A 26809-nucleotide genomic window follows, 5' to 3' on the forward strand; every position below is an offset into this window, starting at 1 on the left:
AGTGTCAGTTTTCTAAAAATTGGGCAGCATGTGTGAGGCAGTATCTTGTAGGGAATGAGAAAACTGTCCCTTTTAGAGCATGAGGAAAAAAAATTTCCATGGCAATTTAAAAACTATATAATTATAGAATAAACTGGCCATTGGCTTTTGCTAGAAAACAGCACATGACATTGCAGCATACATTTTGGAGGGATATCTAGTTACCGAGAAATAAGAATGTGTGTCCAGGTCCAATTTATGTAATTACACAATAGATACTGGGCACATATCGACTGGACAGTTCAGATATATAAAGACATGTGACTTGTTAATGAAAAGGTGAATTGAAAGATATCAAGATATACTGTTGAGGGCAAAGGTAGAGTTGTTGGGAGAGGTGGAGTCATTACATTCTGTATAAATGAAAAGGGAAAACATACAAACAACAAAGCAGATAATGGTGGAAAGAGGCAGGTGGAGCTGTGCACCAGAAGCAGGGGCCAGTGGGATGGGCTCCTTCCTTGCCTGTGATATGTAAAGCTCGGGCTTTTATTATGTAAGCAAAGCAAGGCTTTTTCTAAGAAACATGTTTTTGGAAAGACATTTTCTTTTCTTATTGCTTCGGCAATGCACAAAGCAAATCAAGTATTTGTTTCTGTGTGATATGGTGGATGCTAAGAAGTTAATTTCAGGTTCATAACTGAATTTATTTTTCTGTAGAGATCAGTGTTTCTGTAAGGTTCTGTTATGCTGACTGTTCAAAACTAAGCAAACAACTTGACAAAATGAACATTAGCTAGAACAAAAATCCTCAGCACAGTTAGTGTAACTGGTAACTAAAAAATTGAGAGAGCTATAATGGGTAGTACTTGTGGTGGCAGAACGATGGCCCTCCAAGGATGTCCATGCCCTAATACCTGCTGTTGTGCCTGTGTATGCTGTGTCACACGGCAGAAAGGACTTTGCAGATGGAATTAAGGTTATGGACCTTAAAATGAGGGAGCTTATTCTGGATTGTCTGAGTGGGTTCCATGTGATCATACGGGCCCTTTAAAGTGGAAGAGGAAGGCAAAAGAATCAGAGATGAAGCAGAAAATGAGAGAGGAGGAGAGATTAAACATGTGAGAAGGACTCAACCTGCCTTGCCGACTTTGAAGATGGAAGAAGGGGGCCATGAGCCAAGGAAAGCAAGCAGCTTCTGGAAGTTGGGAACAGCTCTCAGCTGACAGCTGACAGCAAAGAAATGGGGACCTTGGTTCTACGTCTGCAAGGAGCTGAATTCTCCCAACCACCCAAATGAACAAGGAGACAGATCCTCCCTCAGAGCCTCCAGAGAGGAATGCAGCCCTGCCCAGCCCTTGATTTTGGCCTCACGGGTCTACAAGGAGAGAAACAGCTGAGTCCAACAGACTATTGACCTACAGAAATAGTGAAAAAACAAATTTCTGTTATTTTAAGCTGTGAAGTTTGTGGTAATCTGTTACAGTAGCGATGGAAAACTAATACAGCAGTCATTGAAGGCATCTCTTTTTGAGAAGTTGGGGTATAATTTGGCTGACAGGCTGTCTTCTTGGAAGTTCAGTTCATCACTAATTGAAAGGAGTCTTGCAAGAGCACAGAGAGTTGACACTGAATATTTGTTAATCCTCCACCAAGTGCCAGGTGCATTCCCGGAATGTGGCTAAAGCTTGAGACAAAACAGGCAAAAACCTCAAGTTTCTTAAATCCTGTGACTTAGGAATATAATAATAAAATAACACCCAATATTGGAAGGTGATGAGAACTCAGGTGAAAAATACAGCAGGAAAAGGTATAAGGAAGATTTTGGGATGCAATTTTAGATAAGCGTGTTTACTCAGAAGTTGACATTTGAGTGAAAATATGAAGGAGGTAAGGGAATAAGTCTGTCTGGGTGAGAGGGCAGATCCCGTGTGCACTTCAGGCATTATAAAAACTTACGTTTTGAGATGGGGAGCTGTTGGAGGATTTGGGGCTATTGTGTCAAAAATAAAGGAAAGAAAGTGTGAAGCAGGTTTACTGTGCACTAGTTACCAACTTGTCTGAGTCCAGTGAGGCAGAATACCCAGAGCATGAGTTATATGAAATGGGTTTATTACTCACAGGTAGGCAGCAAGGAACAACAGAAGCCTAGAAGTCATTGATAACTGGTGCCCCACGGTTCGGGAAAGCTGCCTGGGCTGGATGGAATCTCAACTGCTCATGACCTGCGTGCACCACAGCAGAAGGACCCCATACAACAGCCCAATGCTGGTTATATACCTCAGGGAATACAGAGTGCACTGGGCTAATGTCTGGAGACATCCTGTTTCTAGGAGGGCTTGGAACTGAGTCTGGACTGTTCCAGGCAGTTCCTCACCCCTTATCTCAGCATGTTGCATTCCCAGCACATTTTGTAGTTATTCTTGAGAACTACAAGAAAAAGGGGCAGAGAGAATTGGGTTCATCCAATGCCACCCAGAGAACTGTCCTGCAGAAAGAAATGTTGGAATCAGGAGGGCCAGTCATAGACTGTTGCACTCATTCAGGTTGGAGATGAAGTGGCTTGGACTATCGTGGTGGCAGTAGATATTGTGAGAAGTGATGAAGTTCTGGATTCATCTTGAGAAGAGTAGAGTTCATGAGAATGTTGTTTGAGATGAATGTTAGACTCAAGGAAAAGTACTGGTAAAAAGATAAACCTGAGTCTTGGGGCTCACCAGTGAAGTGCGCTGCTTCAGGTGTTATGATCTTTAAAAACAGTTTTCAAGAATTTAGTGTAAAAATGTAGTTACAACTATGGTGGTCAGAAAAACTTTACCACAGAAGTGGTTCACAATGATTTCCAATGTTTCTTATAAATTAATTGCTATAGCTACCATAATTAGTATGCTGGAATAATTTGAATATTTTTGATGTATGCAAAGCAAATGTTCCTATGAATGAGCCTTTGATGAAGCCACACAGATGAATTTTGGGACATTTGCATCGTGTCTATTCTATCTGGTTTCAAAAACTACCAATTTGTTTTAATTTTGCTATAGACAATGACCTAAAATTTTGTTTTTTGAATGCATTTGTTCTCTGGTTCCAACTACATTTTTCTTTGTTTATTTGCTTTAATTTTTTTTCTCATTAGAAGGTAATTGTTTCCCTGAATGGGATGGACTCATTTGTTGGCCCAGAGGAACAGTGGGGAAAATATCGGCTGTTCCATGCCCTCCTTATATTTATGACTTCAACCATAAAGGTATTGAATTTTTCTGAAATGATTAATTTAAAACAAACATTCACTTGTCCATTTTCTTGGTAATAGATTCTAAGGGAACTGAGCGATCTCAGCATCTTTCATGTCTTTACAGGAGTTGCTTTCCGACACTGTAACCCCAATGGAACATGGGATTTTATGCACAGCTTAAATAAAACATGGGCCAATTATTCAGACTGCCTTCGCTTTCTGCAGCCAGATATCAGCATAGGAAAGGTAATGGAATTTTTCTATTTGTGAATTCCTAAGGGAAAGCAGAATCATGTTTTAATGCAATTCTCAATTGCCAACCATTATATATAAAAACCCTCTTATTCCACGACACAAGGATCATAAAAGATAAAAGCAATGTTGCAATCTTTTCAGATGCATATCAATCATTCTGGTATTTTCTATAGGCTAGAGCTACCTGGCTGAGATACATACATCCGTACTTACACCTGTGTGTGTGTTATGTTTGTTATGTTGGATTACATTGTTTACATTGCATTATATTATGCTATATTATGAATAAAAATCCCAATAGTTAGTTAGTAACATGATTCATGATTTCTCCTTAGTTACCTATGAATGGCTACATCTCATCTGTATATTCCAGAAGGACCTTTGCATTTTAGAGGTGTATTTTCCACCTCATAAGATTTACCAATAGATGATCTCATTAGTGTATAAAAGGTTAGAGTTTTAGGATTAAAGGGGAGCAAGGGGCATCATATAAATCTTCTAGCACAATATATTAATTTCAGAGATGTGAGTCAACTGAGAACCGGAGATTAGGTGTTGGTCAAAGTGACATAGCTTGGTGGCAAGAGGGTTTAAAATAGAGCCCTTATGTCCTAATTTCACATCAGTGCTGTTTCCAATATAGAAATCATATGTAAACTTTGGGATATTCTAGAGAGTTACTTTTAAGTTATAAAAGTTGGTTTAAAAGTCGTGTTTAAATTTATATCACTTAGATCTCGTGAGCAAAAATGCATGATGATATATGCATATGATGCTAAGAGTTAATGTGATAAATTAGCTTTATGAAAACCCTGAGAATAGTCCATCATACATAAACCCTTCGAATTTTTGACATATTTCTTTATGTCTGGTGATGTTTTGGGGAGGTGGGGGAGAGAACAGCAGCAAGAGAAGTAGTGAGTTGAAGGTTTCTTTGATTTTGCATTAATAGAACTTCCTGTCTTAACTTTCTACCTTAATGAGTTCCTTAGGAATTGGCAGAAAGACTTTCAGTTATCTGTTTAATTGTTGAAAAGCTTCTTAGATAAAATAAGTCAATATGAGGAGATTGTTAGGTACTCTACAATGGAACTAACATCAACATTCAGTTAAGCTACAATGCTTCAAAAGAATTTCAGTCTCATCGATAGAAATAAACATTCACTGATACTTAGTGTACTCTGTGATTATCTTCATTTTTGCATTACATGATGAAAAATGCAAACCTTTCAGAGCTGTTAATGGCCATTAAATTAAATCATGGTTTTATTTATACTGAACTCTAATCTTATAACCATTTTCTGTGGTTACTGTGTATTTTAAGAATAAAAATAACTAAAGATGGTTGATGTACTCAATATATATGCTAGTTTATGTAAAATGATTTAAAAGTTAATAGAAAATTTGAAGAATTGTGTTAGTATAATTTACCTCCTTAATTAAAAACACAAAGAATGTTTTCTATTGTTTGCAACCTTTAAGTAATAATTTAGAAAAACCCAAGAAAAAAATGTCTAATAAGAAAACTAGATATCTCCTGAATTTTTTCACACAGTAGGGCAAAACAATATTACTTATTTGTGAGATATAAATTATTAATAGTTAATAAAATTTTTTTATAAGGAAGGAAAAGCAAAAAACTAAAAAAGTGTACATTTAGAATAAATGCCACATTTTTATCAGGAAAACAAAACTAAGATATTTTTGAGCACTATTTTTTTCTCTGAATTTTTATATAATTGGCTTGGCAAAATGAGGTAATTATTTTAGTTAAAAAAGGGAAGGAATTCTAATGATAAGTCACAAGATTATTAAATTTTTTAGAGTGTGTTATTTAAAACAGCAGCATACCGTAGAAACTACCATATAATACATCTCCTATCCAAAGGCTAGATGTACTTTTGGAAAGCCATTTAGCAGTATATATCTAAAAACTTCAAAGGAATAATATTTTTGATCTTATAAATTTACTTCTAAAATCGAGCATAAGGATTTAGAATGGGGGAACTGAATGGAAAAAAATGTTCATTGAACAAATAATTATTATAATGAATGTTTCAACGAGTTTAAATTTCTGATGAACTCGTTAAATAAGCGCAAATATATGCATGTAAATTTTATAAAGAGTTTGCAGCCTTGGGCAATTATTTTGTCACACAAAAAAATTCAGGACTAAACTTGTATATAAATTGAGAATGCAGATGCTTAAAATAATAGGCAATGCTTCACAGACATAGAATGAAATGAAATTGATGAAGTACTAGCTGGGCATGGTGGCCTGTGTCTGTAGTTGCAGCTACTTGGGAGACTGGGCCGGGAGTTCAAGATCAGCCTGGGCAACATAGGGAGATGCCATCTCTTAAAATAATAACAACAACAACTTCAAGAAATATGTGAAGTATATGAAGTACTAACAGTGTTTCTTTCTGATTGGTTAGAATTTGTAAGATTTTTTTTTCCTCCTCTCTTTTATGTTTTACACATTATTCAAGTATTTTCTTTTTTTCTTTTTTCTTTTTTTTTTTTTTGAGACGGAGTCTCGCTCTGTCGCTCAGGCTGGAGTGCAGTGGCGCAATCTCGGCTCACTGCAAGCTCCGCCTCCCGGGTTCAAGCCATTCTCCTGCCTCAGCCTCTCCGAGTAGCTGGGACTACAGGCGCCCGCCACCACGCCTGACTAATTTTTTTGTATTTTTAGTAGAGACGGGGTTTCACCATGGTCTCGATCTCCTGACCTCGTGATCCGCCCGCCTCGTCCTCCCAAAGTGCTGGGATTACAAGCGTGAGCCACCGCGCCCGGCCTATTCAAATATTTTCTATGAAAAGTTTTACTATTTTATTAAGAGAAAATAATAAGTAGTAAATAATATTTTTTAAAAGAAATGAGGCAAAGTCTTCCTGCTTCCAGTCAGATTGTAGGCAGTTGCAACAATAAGTTGGGTTAGATGCAAAATTAATAACTTGTAAAAATGAGTTGAGGATGCCAAGAAATCTAAATGAACTAAATTCCAGAAATGGGCAAGCCCTTCCTATGAGAGAAGAGACTCATAGCTGCTTGTATCCCTAGGACCACAGTAGAAGGGGAGAAAACAGGCTATTGAAGGGGACAAAGAGAAAAGAGACAAGCTTTTATACCAATAGCAGACAAGGGCTGGCATAAAGGCTTAGAATTCCAAGGAGTAAGCCCTAGTCTTAGTGAGCTATGATCCACCAGGCAATTCTTTGCCATGAGGTCTTCACCGAGTGCATGCGGGAAGTATGCCAAAGGCTGGGGCAGGCAGAGGGCTCAGAGAAATTCCTTGAGATGTGCACAGGGCTCTCACAGAGTGAAAGGCAGCAGTTGGCTGAAGGCATGTATCAGGACAGAGGAGCTGAGAGGCATCCCTTGAGGCACGTGGGGCCCTCACTAACTGCATGACTGATGCAGCCCACAGGCCAGGAGAAGGGCAGGGAAGCTGAGACAAACCCCCTAGAGATGCATAGTTCTCACTGAGCGCAAGGCAGCAGCCAATCGCAAGACCAGGCCCCTGGAACTTCTGACTAACCACCTTCAAGTTGGGGTTCCCACGAACCCCTCTTTAGGCTCGATTAATTTGCTAGAGCAGCTCACAAAACTCAGAGAAACATTTATGGTTACTATATATTATTATAAAGGATATTTTAAAGGATACAAATAAACAGCCAGGTGAAGAGACATATAGGGTGAAGTCTGGAAGAGTCTGAAGCGCAGGAGCTTCTGTTCCGGTGGAGGTGGGGTGCACCACCCTTCTGGTAAATGAATGAGTTCTTGTTCACCTTCCTGCAAGCCTCCGTAAATTCATCTGTCTAGCAGCTCTTTATATCCCATTTTCTTGGCCCTTTTATGGAGGCTTCATTGGATTAGCCTGATTGAAACATGGAAAACCCTTGCTGGGTTTCCCCATTTAGTCTGTTAGTATTCGATTACATCCTTTTTGTCCAATCACATTTCTACACCATTGTCCAATCTTAAAAGATCCCATACTATATAATTCTACTTATATGACATTTATGAAATGACAAAATTATGGAGATGGAAAACAGATTAAGGGTTGCCAGGTGTTTGGGATGGTGGAGAGGAGGAGGTGTCACTATAAAGGGACAGAACAAGGAGAACTTTGTGCTGGTGAAATCGTTCTGTACTTGATTACAGTAATGGTTACAAAAATGTACATATGATCAAATGACATAGAACTATAAATATGCGTGTTGCATCAATATTAAATTTCTGGTTTTGATATTTTAGTAAAATTACGTAAGATGTAAGCTTTGGAGAATACTGGGTGAAGGGAAGCTGGGGCATTTCTTACACTATTTTCTACTTCTTTTGAATATATAATTATTTTAAAATAAAATAATTGAAAAGGAATGAACCATTTATACATGTAACGATATCGATGAATATAAAAAACAGTATGTTGACAAAAAAAGTGTATACTGTAACATGTAATCCTAAGAAGTCTAAGAATAGTCAAGAAGTATATGAAGTATGTGAACAGAGAAAGCTAATTTGTGGTGACAGATATTGGAGCAGTGATTTCCTTGGGGTGGATGGCGGGTGTTTTTTTGACTAGCAAGGGACACAAATGAACTTGGTTTGTCAAAACCTATCAAAATGCTCACTCCAGATCTCTACATTTTATTGCATGCAAATTACGGCTCAAAAAAGTTAAAGGGAATTAGAAATAAGATTCCAAAAATGACATACTATTTCTTTGCCAGCTTATTGGTAAAATAGCCCCATATCATACATGAGCGTCTCTTCCCTTGCAGCAAGAATTCTTTGAACGCCTCTATGTAATGTATACTGTTGGCTACTCCATCTCTTTTGGTGCCTTGGCTGTGGCTATTCTCATCATTGGTTACTTCAGGTGAGTGATGCCCATCACTTTCCCCATGAAGGGACACATTCTCTTTCCTATCCAGAGAAGACATAGAGGTCTCACAGTATTTTCCAAATGTTTTCCTCAAATGCAAGTTTTTAATTCAGCCTAATGTTATTATATTATTTGACAATTAATTTTTCATGACAAATTCAGGGTTCTTTGTTTAAAAACTTAAAGCATCAAAGTAGTATGAAACCTTTAAGCCAATAGATATGTATCGCAGTATATTTGTTGCAAAGTGAGACAGCATCGAGTTGAATGAGTTCCCAAGTGATTTTGGTGCTACTGGACAAAAATTCATCTTAAATAATCTCCCAAATTATTGGATATCAGCACATAAAGAAACAGTATTTATTGCTTTTGTTATGGTTTATTTTTTATGCACTTTAACATGTGTCCAATTCCATTCAACTTAATCTAAATCATTACAAAATTTTGAGCACCAATTCAGTCAGCCCTTCATATAACGGGATTTCACATCCCCAGATTCAACAGACTGTGGATGGAAAATACTCAGAAAAAAAAAGTCTGGTTGTGTTTGTACTGAACATTTACATACTTATTTTTTGGGTCATTTTTCTCTAAACAATACAGTATAACATCTACTTGCATATCATTCACATTGTATTTGGTATTATAAGTAATCTAGAGATGATTTGAAGTAACAAGATGATGTGCATAGGTTATGTGCAAATACTGCACTATATCATATAAAGGACTTGAGTATCTGCAGATTTTGGAATTTGTGTGGAGTCTCGAACCAGTCCCTGCTGGAGGGGAGCAGGCTGGTTCGTGGTGGCAGCAGTCGCCCTGGGTGTTTCCCCCATTTTTAATTTTATCCAAATTTAAATACCGAATATTTCTCTCCATAGACGATTGCATTGCACTAGGAACTATATCCACATGCACTTATTTGTGTCTTTCATGCTGAGAGCTACAAGCATCTTTGTCAAAGACAGAGTAGTCCACGCTCACATAGGAGTAAAGGAGCTGGAGTCCTTAATAATGCAGGATGACCCACAAAATTCCATTGAAGCACCTTCTGTGGACAAATCACAATATGTAAGTGTTTTCACCATTTTCTCTCATTACTAATTTGTATAATATTACAAATAAGTACAATTTTACAGTCCACTAAACATGTTAACTTGCTTTTACTTATCTCTGAACTAACTAAAATGGATTATCAATTTGTATAGTGATGTTTTCTCCCTTAATTCTGTCCTTTCATGTCTAATCAATCATTTTATTAAAAGTTCTTGGTTTTTTTCCTCAAGAATATTCTGGAATGGAAACTGCAAAATGCACAAGATTGGAATGGTATTTGCTGTAGGCACCACAGCAACTGTCATGGGGCTCACCACTTTCGAAAGTAAAAAACCCATCAGCAAAGCCAGAAGCTTGCAATTTAAAAGCCCATGATATTTAGTCCCTTTATTGAATACTCAAGGAAAGACTTGTTCCAATATAAAATTTTATGTTACTTGATTCTGCTCTTGAATGTCCTGGTGGTAGTAAATAGATTGATCCAATAATTTACTCAATTAGATCATTGAAGCAATATATCTGAAATTAGGTATAGTAGATTGATTGTCTTGATGGTGTGAATTAATACCCTGTCTGGATCTGTGCCTTTGCCCTGTAACTTTATAGTCCCTGCTGATTCTGATTCTGGGCTGGCACTGTGATTTGCTTTCCCCAACAGAAGGAAGTGGAAGCAACAGTGTACCAGCTGAGAGTAGACCTCTAATGAGTGAGCCTAGCCGAGACAAGCCTAGCCCAGATCAGCCGAACTACCCAGCCCATCCACAGATTTATAAGATACGTTAAATGTTTATTGTTGTAAGTCACTGACTTTGGGGGCAGCTTGTTTTGCAGCAATAGCTGCATAAAAAGACCAAAATAAAATAAATTCAAGCTAGAAATATGGGCAACATTTTCTTCTTTATGCTTTTCCATATGTTCCTAATTTTCTGTGATGGTCGTGTATTATTTTTATAAAGTGAAAAAATTGAGAAAAGGTGATTTTTTTTGGTAACTTCTTAAAGAAAAAAACTTATTTTAAAAATAGAATCAAGTCCACAGTCTTCAAAAATGATGCATTAAAATAACTGTTTTGGCCTCTCGACAGTTTTGACTTTACTGTGTAAAGGAGACATATTAGCCTGAAAAAGAAACTGAAGACTTGTTTTTTATTGGTCTAATGTTGGCATCCAGTACAACAAAGAGTTCTAATATGATGCAATTCTGGTTTATTTGTAATAGATCGGGTGCAAGATTGCTGTTGTGATGTTTATTTACTTCCTGGCTACAAACTATTATTGGATCTTGGTAGAAGGTCTCTACCTGCATAATCTCATCTTTGTGGCTTTCTTTTCGGACACCAAATACCTGTGGGGCTTCATCTTGATAGGCTGGGGTAAGGCATTTATATCTCTGTTCTTTTCAAACTGGATGATGCATTTGATGACATTCTATCATGCCCATCATTAGCATCCCTACAGCCATTTTCCTGAAACAATCCCTCCCATTCTTATTTTTTATCTCCCTTTCTTTTATTGTTCTATTCTTAGACAAAAATAATAAAGATCAAGTCTATAATTCTCCCAGTGGTGACGAACTTTTAAAGTTATTTGTGGCTAGTATTCTTAGGCCAGATTCTTGAGAGGATTCTTTGGAGGAAATAGAACTCATTGGAAGCCATACACATGTACAACTAAATGTCAGTGTTCTGCTTTATCAATAATTTCATCTTACAACTTTTTATTTTTGAATTTCTAAGCCATGATGATATATTTTTGGTTTGTATTTCTAGGTCATATGATGAGAATGCCAGAAATGAATTTGTAGGACCATCCTGACTGTATTTAACAAATACAAATTACAAACTAATTATGTGGACTTACCACGTGTTTTAGAAGGAAATTATTCAAATTACTTTTGGCATAAGTAATTAAAAAAGTATTCAGTTCTCATTTCAAAAATGATTTAGCAGTACAAGGGGGATTACTGGATTAGACACTGACTCAACATGACATGGAGAAAAGAAATTGCTTGTTAAAAATTAAGGGAAATTAAAACTCATATGTGGTGAAAATTGAGAAGAGGTTGGAGATTAACAGTTGCAGATCTCAACTGCTATTTTAATATTTAAATTAGGAGGTGCTCAGCATAGGAAAAAAACTCACTAAGTAGCTCACGACTAAATTTGAAGGTTTTTATCCTCTCCAAAATAAGAATATGCCTTTGCCTATTTTGCCTTAACTTTTTTTCTTAACAACTGAAATGTGAAGTAAAGAATGCTGAACTTTCTGCTAGCTAATTAATAACCTTTAAGAAGATAAAGAAAATCAATTTACTGTTAAACTTATTTATTATGAAATAATCATCACAATTAAAGTTGTATATTTGTAGACAGCTCATCTGTTTTAAGGCTGCTTCTTATCTTTGACTAGCAGTTACTGAAAATAAAAAAGATAATATTTTGCTTTTTTAGGATCCTTTGGAAATTTTCTTGACAATTTGTGGTAGTTTGCCTTCCTTCAAATCAAAATTATATCTGTGAACCCACATAATTATTAGGAGTTGGAAAAGGTGTTGATAGAAAATTCAATAATGAGTGTAGACGTTTGTTTATTTGGGTTATATTTTATTTTTCAAATTTCTTCATCATTGCTCACATTTTTAATAAATTCTTTTTTTCTCTTTATTTATGCCTTGATAGCTACCTGGTGCAAGCCTCCTTATTAACTCTTTATTTGGGCTTTGTCACTCAGTCTGTCTCTCCTTACAGTTAGGAGTTTGTCCCACTGAATCTCAGAAAACATAAATCTTTCTATGAAAAAGAGAATAAAGAAAAGCTAAGGTGCTAGTGAGCTTCTATGCGAGTATGGTTTCTTACCTTCCTTTACAGCTTTTATTAATTTGTCCACAAAAGTTTAGGCATGGAAATGACAACTACAATAGAAATCTTCATTTCATGAAATAGTTTGAGAACACACATGAAAACTAGTCGACTTTTCATGGAAACTGTCTGTGAAAGCATTTTACATGCCATATTTTCCTCACTTAATTAGCCACAAGTCAAAAGAGTAATAACTATTCTTTATGGAATTATGGTTCTATAGCTAGTCTGTCTTCTGACTCTCTCTTTGCATTTCCATTCTTTAAAAATACACTCTGGTCTAGGGCATATATAATGAAAATAATAGTAGTATTCTTTTAAGATTCTCTGTCTGCTCCTAAAACTCAGCTATCATTGAATGAAGTACATATCAAAATCTGTTTGATTTATGGATTGTCTTTCTCTTATCTCAACACTGACAGACTGATTTAAAAACGTTATTTATATATCTGACTCATTTTTCTAAATTCATTTTCTAAATGATCAAAAACATTATATATGCTTTGCAGGATACTTTGCTAGAATAATTGAGAGCGAGTCCAATTTTATACTTACTTCCAATGATGTGATTTACTCACTTTGTTAGAGCAGAGAACTTGCTTAAATTCCTTTGTTACTCATTTGGACCCAAATGTTTATAACTTTAAGCTCTTTTCAGCTAGATAAATACTCAGAACTCTGTTAGTCACATTGTAGTGATGTGTGGAGTTACACTTACATTGATCGTGATGATCCTTTTCTTTTTAAATGTTTTATTATTTTATTTCTTATTATTTGTTAGAGATGTGGTCTTGTTATGTTGCCCAGGCTGGTCTTGAACCCCTGGCCTCAAGCAATCCTCCTGCCTCGGCCTCTCAAAGTGCTGGGATTACAGGTGTGAGCGACTGTGCGCAATCTGATTGTGATGATTCTTAAAAATAAATTGGAAGGATACCGGGTGCAGTGGCTCACGCCTGTAATCCCAGCACTTTGGGAGGCCGAGGCGGGTGGATCACGAGGTCAGGAGACTGAGACCATCCTGGCTAACACGGTGAAATCCTGTCTCTACTAAAAATACAAAAAATTAGCCAGGTGTGGTGGTGGGCGCCTGTAGTCCCAGCTACTCAGGAGGCTGAGGCAGGAGAATGGCGTGAACCCAGGAGGTGGAGCTGGCAGTGAGCCGAGATCGTGCCACTGCACTCTAGCCTGGGCGACAGAGTGAGACTCTGTCTCAAAATCAATCAATCAATCAATCAATCAATCGGAAGGAAAGGAAACGACAATCTGAAGAAGAATAGATGTCATATCTGACCTTTACTAAATTAAGGGCAAATACTTAAAATAACTGTTCTTACATTTTTTATTATAAAACAAGATGTATAGAGAATAAAGGTGAATACTAGTGATAACTGTTTCTTTTCTTTCAACCAAGCATTGTTATTTTCCCTATCCTTGTCTCAGTTTTCCCATAAATAAGGTGCTTTATTCTTAGTTCCATTTTATTTCAGCTACACATTTTCCTCTATTTTAATTCTGTATGTAAAAGGTATCTCTTGTTTTTTATTGTTACTAAATATGTTAATTTATTTCTATATTAGCAGCCATCCTTAATTTTCAACTGTCAGATGAAACACCAGTATGTACATATCATCATATAAAAGCACCTATCCTAGTAATACCATCTTACATAGAATATTTTCACACAATATGTTCCCTGAAAATAATCAGGAGACAGTCCCACACTCCCATTTTATTCCCTTCGTAAAATATCTTAATCTAGCAAACATTTTTTGATCATCCACTTGGCAGTAAGTGTTTAAACACAGAGACATGTGTTAAAGTCTCCCACACAAGATGCATGCACTCTGACCCTTTAGGTTATTTTGTTTGTTTTCTTGTTGTGATCATATGTATCATATTCAACATTTTAAATTTGTAGTTATTTTAAAGTTAATTTAAAGTTTTGTCTTCATAAAACTTATTTATTTTGTATTGACATGCCTTATGAAAATAACTCCACTTTGGGAGGCTGAGGCGGGCGGATCACGAGGTCAGGAGATCGAGACCATCCTGGCTAACGTGGTGAAACCCCGTCTTTACTAAAAATACAAGAAAATTAGCCAGGCATGGCAGTGTGCGCCTGTAGTCCCAGCTGCTGGGGAGGCTGAGGCAGGAGAATGGTGTGAACCCGGGAGGCGGAGCTTGCAGTGAGCCGGGATCACGCCACTGCACTCCAGCCTGGGTGACAGAGCAAGAATCCGTCTCAAAAAAAAAGAAAATAAATAACTCAACGTTCAGTAAATGCACATATTGGATCACATTTAAATTTATATTAAATTTACTTAATTTAACATTTAAATTTAAAACAACATTTACGTGTCAAGTATTTTTGCCTTTATTTCTGTGTTCTAAATTATGTAACAATTCATATTAAGACTGGTGATCAAAAATCCTTAAAGGATCCCAAAGTAGTTTTCTGTTCTTTATTCTTCCGTGGTAGTCTCTATGCTAGTCTTATGCATAAGATTCTCTAAGCAGATGAGAAAAGCAATTCCATGAAGACATAGTGCCTGTGTACGATATTTGATATAATTATCATCTAAAACATAATGCCAATTCAACCACCATTAATAAATATTGTATAGAACAGCATTCAGGAAGTACCTGATCAGAAGAATGTAAAGGAAGTAGAAGATGCAGATATAAGAATGATAAAATGTGAAAATTGAGGAAAGACAGGCAGACACTTTTTGAAGATAACCAAGATAGAACAGCAGAGGGATCTATGTCAGGCCATATGGTAGGATCTATGCCAGGCTCTATGGTGGATTTATATCTAATCATCCTACCAGAAGCAGCTGTCCCCTCCCAATTACATAGTATAACTTTTATTTATCCTTCATAGCGCCAATTCATAACCAAAAGCAACTGAAGTTGCTTTGTTAATTTTGACTGCTTCTCCAGAATATAAGTTTTAGAAAACAGGGATTTGTTTATTTGTTCATTATTTATGTCATTTAGAACAATCTTTGACACATAAATAGACAATAAATGATTAATGGAGAAATGTGATAGATAGATAGATAGAATATGCAAATGGAACCTAAGAAATAACCAGAATTAGCTAGGTTTATTTTGACAAAAAATTCCTAGAATACAGAATTTGAGCAGATTTAAAAAAGAATACTATAGAAACAAGAAATAAAATTGGAATGTAGAATCATAAAATTCAGTAGTGGTATAGGCAGGCTGAACTTAAGTTAGATGGTCACCAAGGAGACCAAAGACATTATTGTGCATATCATCATTTTCATCTTTTTCTGAAAATTTTCTTTTTCTAAGCCTATTTCTTTGTTCACTTTGTTGCTAAGAATATAAAAAAAACTACAAATTTTTTTTAAAGGTAAAGAATTTAAAATTATGCTTGATAAAAAATGTTCTTGGCTAGACCAAAATTTTGTTTTCCCCTTTTGTAAGGTGCTTCCTAGAGTCTAAAATGTTTTCCTTATGGTTTCTGTATATCCTTTATTTAAACCTCTTTCATAAAGGCCACATAATGAAAAGTCATCTCTTAAGTCTTTCAGTCCCCTACTGCAGTATTCCGTAAAAGTTATGGTTCATGATTTTTTTGTGTGTGTGATGTCAGAGTTTAATCAAATACAACATGAGCTGGACAGTGAACTTTTACTGGGGGGCAAAAGAAAGTCGGTATAATGGATTTGATGTTACAAGCCCAGAAGGTGTTTAGCACTTATGAAGGACAAATATCTTGCACTCAAATCATCAGACAAATATAGTGGTCACCCTTTTCTATTAATGCATGAAAATGCTTCTGTCTTGTGCCAATATGAACTAAAAGAAGAGACTAAACTGGTTAAAACTTCCTGATTTTTATAACTTGCCTCGGTATACCTTCCACTTTTAGGATGAAAAAATTCTAAGTTTTTAAAACAACAGCATCTCTCAGCTTTTCAGGAGTCCCTGTTGTTGCTTCACTCCTTGAGAGCATGTGATGGTCAGCGTGACAAGAGTCAAAGTCAAATGCCAACCATTGCTTACTTCCGACCCTAGGAACTTCACTCTTCTCCAAATATGGCTTTTCCCTACACCCCTCAAATGAAAATTAGGCCAGTTTTTATCTTCAGACTAGAGGAACAAATAACATCAATATCCTTGCTAATTTCTCAAACTGACATGATTAAAAATTAAGTGGACTTTTCTTGTTCACATATCAGAAATTTTCATGTCTATTTTTCTCTCTGAACTGCTAATAGTATATTATGTATGTATGCTGAATTTGAGGAAAAAAACCCCTTAATCTTAAAATAAATCTAGTCTCTGAATCATTTTCTGATTGCAGGGTTTCCAGCAGCATTTGTTGCAGCATGGGCTGTGGCACGAGCAACCCTGGCTGATGCGAGGTGAGTGAAAAGGCAGAGGAAAAGAGAGAACCTCAGATGTTCTCAAGACTCAGGCTTCCTGCTCAGAATTCACACTCGCTACTGTTCTTGATGCCATTGCTCTTTAGGGATGCCACAAGGAAAATTACCTTGATGCGATGATAGCTTCCAACACATTACCAGCAAGCTGTGTATTCCAGAAGTCATAGAGCAGAAACACTTGCAGACTAGATGAAGGTGCCTGACCTCCATAGATTATGAAACAAATTTAAAATATAGTGTGAGAAGCAAGTGGAAAGAGATGGGTAAGAGAATCCACTTAGGATTTAGTGCAAGCAGGTTGAAGAACCACACTACCTGATTCCTAGGATAGGCAGCATTCATACTCTCTCTCTCTCTCTGCCACATCAACTTTCCCTGAGGATGGTGTGGTTATGAGGACCTGGGATAAGGTGGCAGGAAGGGGAACTACAGACACAATCTGGTGCCCTGGGCCAGTGACACATACTTTCTCATAGAGATGGAGGGGCAAGTACACTGGCCACAGTTGTAGTTTCCTAATTAGCCTGCAGAGAAGTTCTGGGTTTATTTGTGGCCCTTGGGAAAAGGACATGTGGGAAGGAGTTCCATCAATCAGTGGCTGATGATGCCCTCAAAAATATTAAGAACTTCCTGTGTATCAGGGATTGTTTGTGGCTCTTGTATATTTAGTATATTATGAATGTTTAGAGCCCAGTTGCCTCATGTGTCTTTAGTACCTGTGTTTAACACACATGTGGTCTACTAACTCATCCTTATCTATATTTAATGCAAACTGTGGGTTTCATCCATCCCATTTGTTATCATATCTTCTATAGCAGAATTAAATATTTTAAAATAATGAACACACATTAGAAGTGGAATTTATCTCTAACTGTGAGTCATTAAGTTCTTCCAGGTAGCATGGAGCTAATTTAATACATCATTTTAAAGTACAGGGCAACAATGCTGTAAATCTTTTAAAATGTATCATTTTTAAGAATACATTTTAATGTATCATGGTACACCTAATACATTTAAATAACCATTTAAGTGTAAAGGGTACATTTGCATTAAATAGTAAAGAATCCTTTCTTTATATTTTGACAGACCTGAGTTCAAATCTTGATTTAACTGCTTTGCTCGATTAGGGACCAACGGACCCAAAACACATGATCTCTTTGTGTATCAGTTTCTCGTGTATCAAGCAGAGATAATAATATATAAATGACATTAATACATTATTATGAACACTTAGCATAGTACCTGGCACTAAATGGGAGTGTGCTGAGAAGGAGCTCAGGTACAGGTGTCTTATAGGCTTGTTCTGCTACTTCTTGGTTCTGGAACAGCAGATGTACAACCTAACCTCTCTGATCTTTCCAAATGAAAAACCTGATTCCTTCACTTTCCAATGTCTAAACCTTTGGTTGTCACCCCTTGCAGGATTAGGTGTCAATTCTTTAGTGAGACTTAGAAGCCCCTTCAGAGTCTGGCCCAGCCTCCTTTTCAGCTTCAGCTCTGGACACAATTCCACACCCACACTCAACCTTGGCACAGACCATTGGAATGTTCTCGTACCACTTGCCAACCTGTGATGAATAAATTTCCCCCATTAATCACTACCACCTTTGCTCATGATTTTGTGTTTATTATTTATTTCTAATGCAGATATTAAATTAGTTTTTTTCCAAATGTTAATCATGCTTACAAAGCTCTGGTCTTTGGCATTCTAAGTGTAAGGTTCTGGTTGATTTGGCTGTGGTATATTCTCCTAGTGGAATGCGGAGCTGCTGAGCTCTGTTGGTACGGATATGCAAAGAAATAAAAAATACACTTTTAAAAGGAAAAAGCAAATTGCAGAATAGTGCATACATGACATTTTTGTATGACAGAGGAAAGTAAGAATATAACCTTTGTATTTGCGTATGCATAAACATGGGAAGCATACACAATAAGGTGATAAAAGATGTTATCTGTAAGGAGAGGGATGGGGGCAGAGGCAGACAGGAACACGGGGAGGACTGAGACATCTCAGTGGCTGTCTTTTTATATAGTTTGATTTTCAAAATGAGAACATATTGCCTATATGTAAAAGTTAAACTTTAAAAAAATGTAGTTCTTAGTATGTACTGAAAATGTTTTACCCTTAAGGAAAAGTCAAAATGGTATTTTATTATCTATAGCTTGCTCATTAATAAAAAGTAACTTTGTGATAACTTTATTATCTAGAATTAAAAAATTATCATCATATCCCACAAATTTCTTTATATTATTTACCATTGCCACAATCAATACTGGGTTTTGTGAAAAGAGAAAGAAACTGAAGACTTTTATTTATGTGTCTTTAGTTAAAAAAGACTGTTTCAAGTGTTATGTTAAAGTGCCAAGTGGCACTAGTTTCTTATTTCTGTACTATTTATTCCAGTGTAAGATCTTTACTAGTACAAACCAGATTGGGTGAGCATGAGTAAAACTTAATTTGAATTCAATTGATGTCTATTCAATCCAATAGATATTTATTGACTACCTACATACTGTTCTAAGACTTGCAATATATCAGAACACAAAAACAACAGTGATCTCTGCCCATGTAGAACTTAAACTCAAGTTAGGGTGGAAGGGAAGCACCAAATATAAAAAAAAGGCAAATTATATAATTTTTAAATTAAGTACTGTTAAAAACAAACTTTTTAAAATTTAGATAAGGTCATGGATCTTATACAAATAGAAAATGAACACCTGTCAAAGATTTTTTAAAAAATTTTTATTTTAGGTTTGGGGGTACATGTGAAAGTTTGTTCCATAGATAAACATGTGTCACAGAGGTTTATTGTACATAATATTACATCATCCAGGTATTAAGCCCAGTACCCAATAGTTATCTTTTCTGCTTTTCTCCCTCCTCCTACCTTCCCCCCTCAAGTAGACCCCAGGGTCTGTTGCTTCCTTCTTTGTCTTCACAAATTCTTATCATTTAGTTTCCACTTATAAGTGAGAACATGTGGTATTTGGTTTTCTGTTCCTGTGTTAGTTTGCTAAGGATGACAGCCTCCAGCTCCATCCATGTTCCTGCAAAAGACATGATCTTGTTTTTTTTTTTGTGGTTGCATAATATTCCATGGTATACATGTACCACATTTTCTTTATTCCATCTGTCATTGATGGGCATTGAGATTGATTCCATGTCTTTGCTATTGTGAACAGTGCTGCAATGAACATTTGTATACATGTGTCTTTACGGTAGAATGCTTTATATTCCTCTGGGTATATGCCCAGTAATGGGATTGCTGGGTTGAATGGTAGTTCTTCTTTTAGCTCTTTGAGGAATCGCCATACTGCTTTCCACAGTGGTTGAACTAATTTACACTCCCACCAACACCGTATAAGGGTTCCCTTTTCTCTGTAACCTCACCAGCATCTGTTATTTCTTGACTTTTTAGTAATCGCCATTCTAACTGGTGTGAGATGATATCTCATTGTGGTTTTGATTTGCATTTGTCTAGATATATTTTAACCTTGTTAATTAATGAGAGAACTACTAAGATGTTATGATTGATTCCAAGGAGAAATCTAAAGAACCACATTTACATTCAGTACAATAAATACCAAAAATTTACAAATAAATGCAAAAACTACTCAATACTTACAGGATACTAATCACATTCCACTGAACATCACAGCTAATTTTCATTTCTTTGGACAAGAATAGTTTGCATTCATTTTCTATTGCATTTCTATGGATAAGAATAACTTGCATTATTGTAAGGATTCTACAATTTTTGAAGTAAAATAGAATTGCTGTAATGTCTGTGAGAGAGAACTTTCTCTATCAGTGAATTTAAATTATCATGGCTCATTCTAATAATAGTAAAAGTGAAGTATCAATTGTATGACATTTAGAAGACTATTACCTTTTGTGGCTCTGGAAACATGGTTGACTCTCATCACAATAAAAGTAATTCAGTAATATTTATAATTCTCTACTCATCTTCAAGGGGTAGCTAATAATATGAAAATCAATACCTGTTACACTTTTTCCCCCCACTGGCTTGGGTGTTTTAAGATAAGATTTCTTTGTCTATTTGTTTCTTAATTGGAAGTGTGGGGTTGGAGTTTTTGGTAAAACTTAAAATTCTACTTAATACTACCCATTTGCTTTGCCAATTTATTCATGACAGCTTTTTTTTCAATGTCTCAGGTGCTGGGAACTTAGTGCTGGAGACTTCAAGTGGATTTATCAAGCACCAATCTTAGCAGCTATTGGGGTAAGTTTAAAAGTTTATATAGTTAAAAAAGAGATGAGAAATTAACCTGCTGCTAAAACCCAGAGAAAGTGTGTCTGTCAGTGCATTCTACAATAGATTTCAGAAACTCACATGTACAGCAACATCTATTGGGAGAGTCTGGAACAGAGATCAGACCCTTATTGTGACTGACACTGAGATCCATGCAGAAAGCCTTCCTTTAATCAGCTAACACTTGGGGTCAATTCTGAGACTTCAAAATATCTATGAGCATTTATATGTTTAGGGAGTTGGAAGGCCCTATGTCTCCTTTTCATCCATTATATTATTTTACCACTTTAACATTCTGACCACCTGGTAGTAGGTCGGTGTGGCAGGGAGGAAAATGTGGAATAGCAGGAAAGCAGAGAAATTACTGAGAGAGAAGAATGGTAATATGATGTATAAAGTATTCCCTAAAGCTTTTATTTGGCATACTTCCCCCAAGGAGTTAAGTGCATCCTATACCAAGAAATATCCCACATAATTCTATCTAATAGGTATTAGATAGAATATTAGAATTGAAAGTAATGGCAAAAAACACAATTACTTTTTCACTAACCTAGTAATAGGGAGAAAGACCACAATGCATGTTGCACTGGACCTTATCTGCCTATAATATTTCCAGTGCACATTGCATCTGTGTTGCAAAGGAAAACAAAATCACGCACTTCTTTGTATCTAATAAAACTTATCAAAATGTTTACTCTTGATCTTCTTTGAAGACTTTAAGGCATCAGCTTCTTTAGGCTTGTTAAAGAGATTATACCACCTTGTGTTTTCCTGGTGTCCATGTATGTAATACATACTATGAGCATTTAAAAAAACAATTACTATCTTGATAATAAATGTTAAATTAGAAAACAATGTAGCAACTTGATTATTAACTAATTTTGATGTTTTTCTTTGTTTCCCAGTTTCATATTCTTCTTGTTTTCTTTTGGACAATGTATCACCTACTTTGTCAGAAGGGCAGTTATTAATGTAGTTAAGGTATTGTAACCTCATCCAAAGAATCAGATAAAAGCTTATTTACCTCATAGGAAAAATGCATAAAGAAAATAGGAGAGATCAAAAGGAGTCTTCAGTTTAGAAGCCCATTGAAATAAATGTTTAGAGAGGGGAAATAAAATACAGAACACGTTTAGAGAAGCTATTTTGTATCCTTGCTAAGCCATCCTATTAACAAATTGGTCCCAATGTCATATATCCTAGGAGAAGCTCAAAAATCGATTATGGATGAATGCATGGCTTAAATGTATAAACACCTGTAATTTTAATTTTTAATGTAAATGAAATGCTGCTATATTAATTTAGTGATAAACAATCCTAGATCTGTAACTATATCCCTGAGAGACGTCAGTGAACTTAAAGATAAAAATTAACTGCTCAGATTTCCCTTTCACTCATTGGTATTTAATCCTTATTTACAGTTTCAAGCCTTTTAATTTCTTCCTTTCTAGTTCCTCCTCTGTGTGTTTGTTTCTCCATATCTTACTATTATCTTTTTAAGGGAACAATCTATATCTTATTACTTTTTCTTTGCCTTCAGTGTCTTGTACTGAGACTGACCAATAAGAGTTAATTAATGCTCTTAATTTTACCCACATTTTAATATAATGATTATATAACGATTAAGTCTGATTTTACATTTGATGAAAAGGAAGGACCTATTGCAATCCAAGAGATCCTTGTAAAATTATCAGGAATTGAAGCAAAGGACAGTGGAGAAAAGGAAATCCTAGGGCATTTTCCATGGAAATGACTGATTTTTATCCAAAGCTTTATAGTTTGTTTACAGATCTAACTCACTCATATCATCAACATGGATGAAAAATTTATTTTCTGAGATTTGTAACTTGCAATGTGAAACAGTAAAGCTAGGTGATTAAAAGCTAGAAGATTCGCCATTGTGAAGGAGAAATAGAAGTGATGGCACACTCAATATACTTTGAAGAAAATTAATGTAGAAGGCCATTTTCATCTTCTTGAGCTAAAATTATGACAGTTCTAAGCTAAGAATTCTGAAGTACTTTTCCTATATTATGAAGTTGATTTAACCTCAGAAATCACAGCTGAGACTCAAGAATATCTTTCTGTTCACTAAGAGTTACCTTTTTGTTTCATTATTATAATTTAGTGTTATCACAATTCCCTTGAAGGTTCTTAACTTACTCACAATCTACTAGTGTATCTGAAAGTTTTCATAAAATGTCAAGAATTGGATTTGAACTAAATAATTCACTTATTTAATCAATAATTTAGAGAAGGCTGAGTTATGAAAGAGAAAAACTAAAAAAGCAAGTGGAAAACTAAAGGAAAGAAAAAATAGAATTATAATGAAAAGCTCCAAGGTATAGTCTTCAATTCAAAAGAGGGGAATACCTCAAGAGACAAGAAGATACACCTCAAGAATATAGAGCTCCTAGGAGAGAGATTTGACCCTCCTGGGAATAAGAATGTGGAAGGCCTGTGTGGATAATTGTGTGATGTGTAACACCAGGTAGTTAGATTGCCAGTGGCACCAGTTCAGAGGATCAACTTGAAGCACACACAGAAATCCTGGAAATCCAGGAGTTTGGATTATACATAGTGAACCCAAGTTGATATGTTTTAAAACCTGGATTCCAAGGACAGTGATTATTTCACTTAGAATGCCAAAGACCAGAGCTTTGTAAGCATGATTAACATTTGGAAAAAAACTAATTTAATATCTGCATTAGAAATAAATAATAAACACAAAATCATGAGCAAAGGTGGCAGTGATTAATGGGGGAAATTTATTCATCACAGGTTGGCAAGTGGTACGAGAACATTCCAATGGTCTGTGCCAAGGTTGATTGTGGGTGTGGAATTGTGTCCAGAGCTGAAGCTGAAAAGGAAGCTGGGCCAGACTCTGAAGGGGCTTCTAAGTCTCACTAAAGAATTGACACCTAATCCTGCAAGGGGTGACAACCAAAGGTTTAGACATTGGAAAGTGAAGGAATCAGGTTTTTCATTTGGAAAGATCTCAGGGCTTTGTTGAAGCTGGCAGTGGGTAACCACTGTGGGTGTCTGCTGGGTGGGGGTTTAAGCCACAGTGATGTGAAGTGGAAAGGACATGGGTCTGAGAGAGTTAGGGCGTGGAATTCTGAGCTCTGTCCTTTCACACTTGGCATGCACATTCTCCTCATTTCCATGACCTGGTCCCTTCTTCCTCCCCCATCTCATGTCACCTCATCTTCTCCCTCCTGCTGCCTCAGCTCCACACAATGGCTTTCTTTAGTTCCCTGAACATGCTACACTGTTCCCACCTCAGGTCCTTTGCCTGTGCTGTTCTGTATGCCTGACGTACTGTTCCTCCTGCTTGTCCATTCTTCCTTCAGGTCCCAGCTTATGGACAACCTCTGCAGACAGCCCATTTCTGACCACTTGACAGTGTCACAGTGGTTACAGCAGAGGCTCTGGGCGAGACTGCCTTCGTTAGAATCCCAGGTCTGCCCTTTTGTTGAGTGTGCAGGCTGAAATTTTATGGTACAGGCTGGCCTTGGGCAAGTTATTTAAACTCACACTCCCCTTTTGCCATCTGTAAGATGGGAATAATAGTGTAGATTACGAGAGTTAATCATTGGGCTGCATTAGGAACAGTGGCTGGCACATAGCGTTATAAGCATTAGCTATTATCATTTTTACTTTTCACATGTTAATAACTTGCCCACACTCCAGGTAGATTTCTCCTACTCCCTGCAACACATTAACTTAAAAAATGTCTCCATAACGTCATAAAAATAATGTTGGTTTCTGGACAGCAATAAGGCTAAGACAGTGTACCTTGTATATCAGTAAGTGGCCGTTCAGACCTGAGGGGACTCCCAGGGATGATCTGGCTTCCCAGACTCCATGGTCCCCTAGGATGACACCATGATTGCTACTCTGTTTGTGCATAGGCACTTCTGATTGCAGAATGTCCGCTCTCCTTATATCCCATAAAACCTGGCATACCATTGGTGTGACTATTTTTTAAAAGGCTGTAACGTTATCTACCCAAAATGGTATAATTATTAACTCTTGTTGGTAGGAGTAGAGCTTATTTTTAACCTTTTGTTAAAATTTTAGTATTCTCCATTTTAGGGGTATCAGAAGGCTTTACTTTATAATCGAGAAATCAATATTTACGTTTTGAAAAAGTTATTAAGCTCTCACTTTTGTAATTTTCCAGGTAAACCATTCCATGATTCACCTTCTATTCAAACACAATAAAACACGAGGTGAGAAAAGTATAACATAATGTTATTTTCACTTTCGCTTTCTTCCTATGTGAGGTCCTGTTATTAAATGCAATAAATATTTGATGAAAAAGAAACCTCTTCCTAAGTACATTCTATGATCTTCCCTGTGACTTGCCGGCAAACCAAGGAGACAGTAAGTTAGCGCCCCTGTGGTGAACCTGACGGGCACCCGAGGTCTCTTCTCTCCAGGTCTGCGTGAAGATGTAAAGACGGGGAAAGCTCTGCCACACCAGTGCATGATTTGTCTGTCCAGCCCGTTTGAGATGCACATGGACACAGTATGAAGGACCAAGGAGGTCTGCCCTTTCTTGGGAGTGATGCCAAATGTGTCACAGTAGTTACAGCATAGATTCTGGGCCAGGCTGTCTTTGTTAACATCCCAGGCCTGCCCTTCTGTTGAATGTGCAGGCTGAAATTTTACTGGGCAGGCTAGGCTTGGGCAAGTTTTAAAAACCCAGGGTCCACTTTTGCCGTCTATAAAATGGGAATAGACTGGGCATGGTGGCTTATGCCTGTAATCCCAGTGCTTTGCTAGGCATAGGCAGGAGGCTTGCTTGAGGCCAGGGGTTCAAGACCAGCCTGGGCAACAAAACAAAACCCCTAATTTTTTTTCCCATAATGACTGTACCTACTCACATTCATACTAACAAGGTACACATTTTTTTTCTCTCCACATCCTAGCTAACGTTTATCTTTTGTCTTTTTGAACTACCAACAGCCATTAAGCTATTCTTTGTTTGTTTTTTTGAGACACCATCTCACTCTGTCACCCAGGCTGGAGTGCAGTGGTGCAATCATGGCTCACTGTAGCCTTGATCTCCTGGGCTCAAGTGATCCTCCTGCCTCAGCCTCCTGAGTAACTAGGACTACAGGCATGTGCCACCATGCCTGGCTAATTTTTGTATTTTTTGTAGAGATGTGATTTTGCCATGTTGCCCAGGCTGGTCTCAAACTCCTGGGCTCAAGCAATCCACTCGCCTCTGCCTCCCATAGTGCTGGGATTACAGGTGGGAGCCACCATGCCCAGCCACATGAAGCCATTCTAACAGGTATGAGGTGATAGCTTGTGGTTTTGATTTGGATTTCTCTGCTAATTAGTGATGATACTAATTTCACACACTTGTTGGCTATTTGTAAGTCTGTTTTTTTGAGATGGAATCTCACTCTGTCACCCAGGCTGGAGAGCAGTGGCGCGATCTCAGCTCACTGCAACCTCTGCCTCCCGGGTTCGAGTGATTCTCCTGTCTCAGACTCCCGAGTAGCTGAGATTACAGGCACGTGCCACCATGCCCAGCGTATTTTTGTATTTTTAGTAGAGACGTGATTTCACCATGTTGGCCAGGCTGGTCTCAAACTCCTGACCTCGGTGATCCACCCGCCTCGGCCTCCCGAAGTGCTGGAATTATAGGCATGAGCCACCGTGGGGCCAACTCCTTTTTTTTTTTTTTTTTTTTAAGTAGTTTAATGCATTTTGGTAGCAAACTGACAGGAACAGTGCAAAAACAACATTAAAAACATGTACTTGCCTGTAGGATTATTCAGAAAAGTATAGTGAATGGATGGAATTTACTGTATGATAAAAGT

The 26809-nt window shown here is 36.9% G+C and overlaps 1 protein-coding gene across 4 annotated transcripts in view; it reads left to right on the plus strand.

The window, feature by feature from the left end:
• Nucleotides 1-26809, plus strand: part of PTH2R (parathyroid hormone 2 receptor) — a 127618-nt gene that overhangs the window by 72290 nt on the left and 28519 nt on the right. For all 4 annotated transcript variants that reach the window (XM_030803443.1, XM_030803442.1, XM_030803444.1 and 1 more), the window contains 7 exons: nucleotides 3116-3226; nucleotides 3339-3460; nucleotides 8258-8355; nucleotides 9243-9432; nucleotides 10636-10789; nucleotides 16614-16674; nucleotides 20873-20939. In XM_030803443.1, the coding sequence (XP_030659303.1) occupies nucleotides 3383-3460; nucleotides 8258-8355; nucleotides 9243-9432; nucleotides 10636-10789; nucleotides 16614-16674; nucleotides 20873-20939 (648 nt within the window). In that variant the 5' untranslated portion in view covers nucleotides 3116-3226; nucleotides 3339-3382. The remainder of the gene's footprint in view (nucleotides 1-3115; nucleotides 3227-3338; nucleotides 3461-8257; nucleotides 8356-9242; nucleotides 9433-10635; nucleotides 10790-16613; nucleotides 16675-20872; nucleotides 20940-26809) is intronic.

This window comes from Nomascus leucogenys, chromosome 22a (genome assembly GCF_006542625.1).
Source record: "Nomascus leucogenys isolate Asia chromosome 22a, Asia_NLE_v1, whole genome shotgun sequence".
Classification (NCBI taxonomy): Eukaryota; Metazoa; Chordata; class Mammalia; order Primates; family Hylobatidae; genus Nomascus; species Nomascus leucogenys.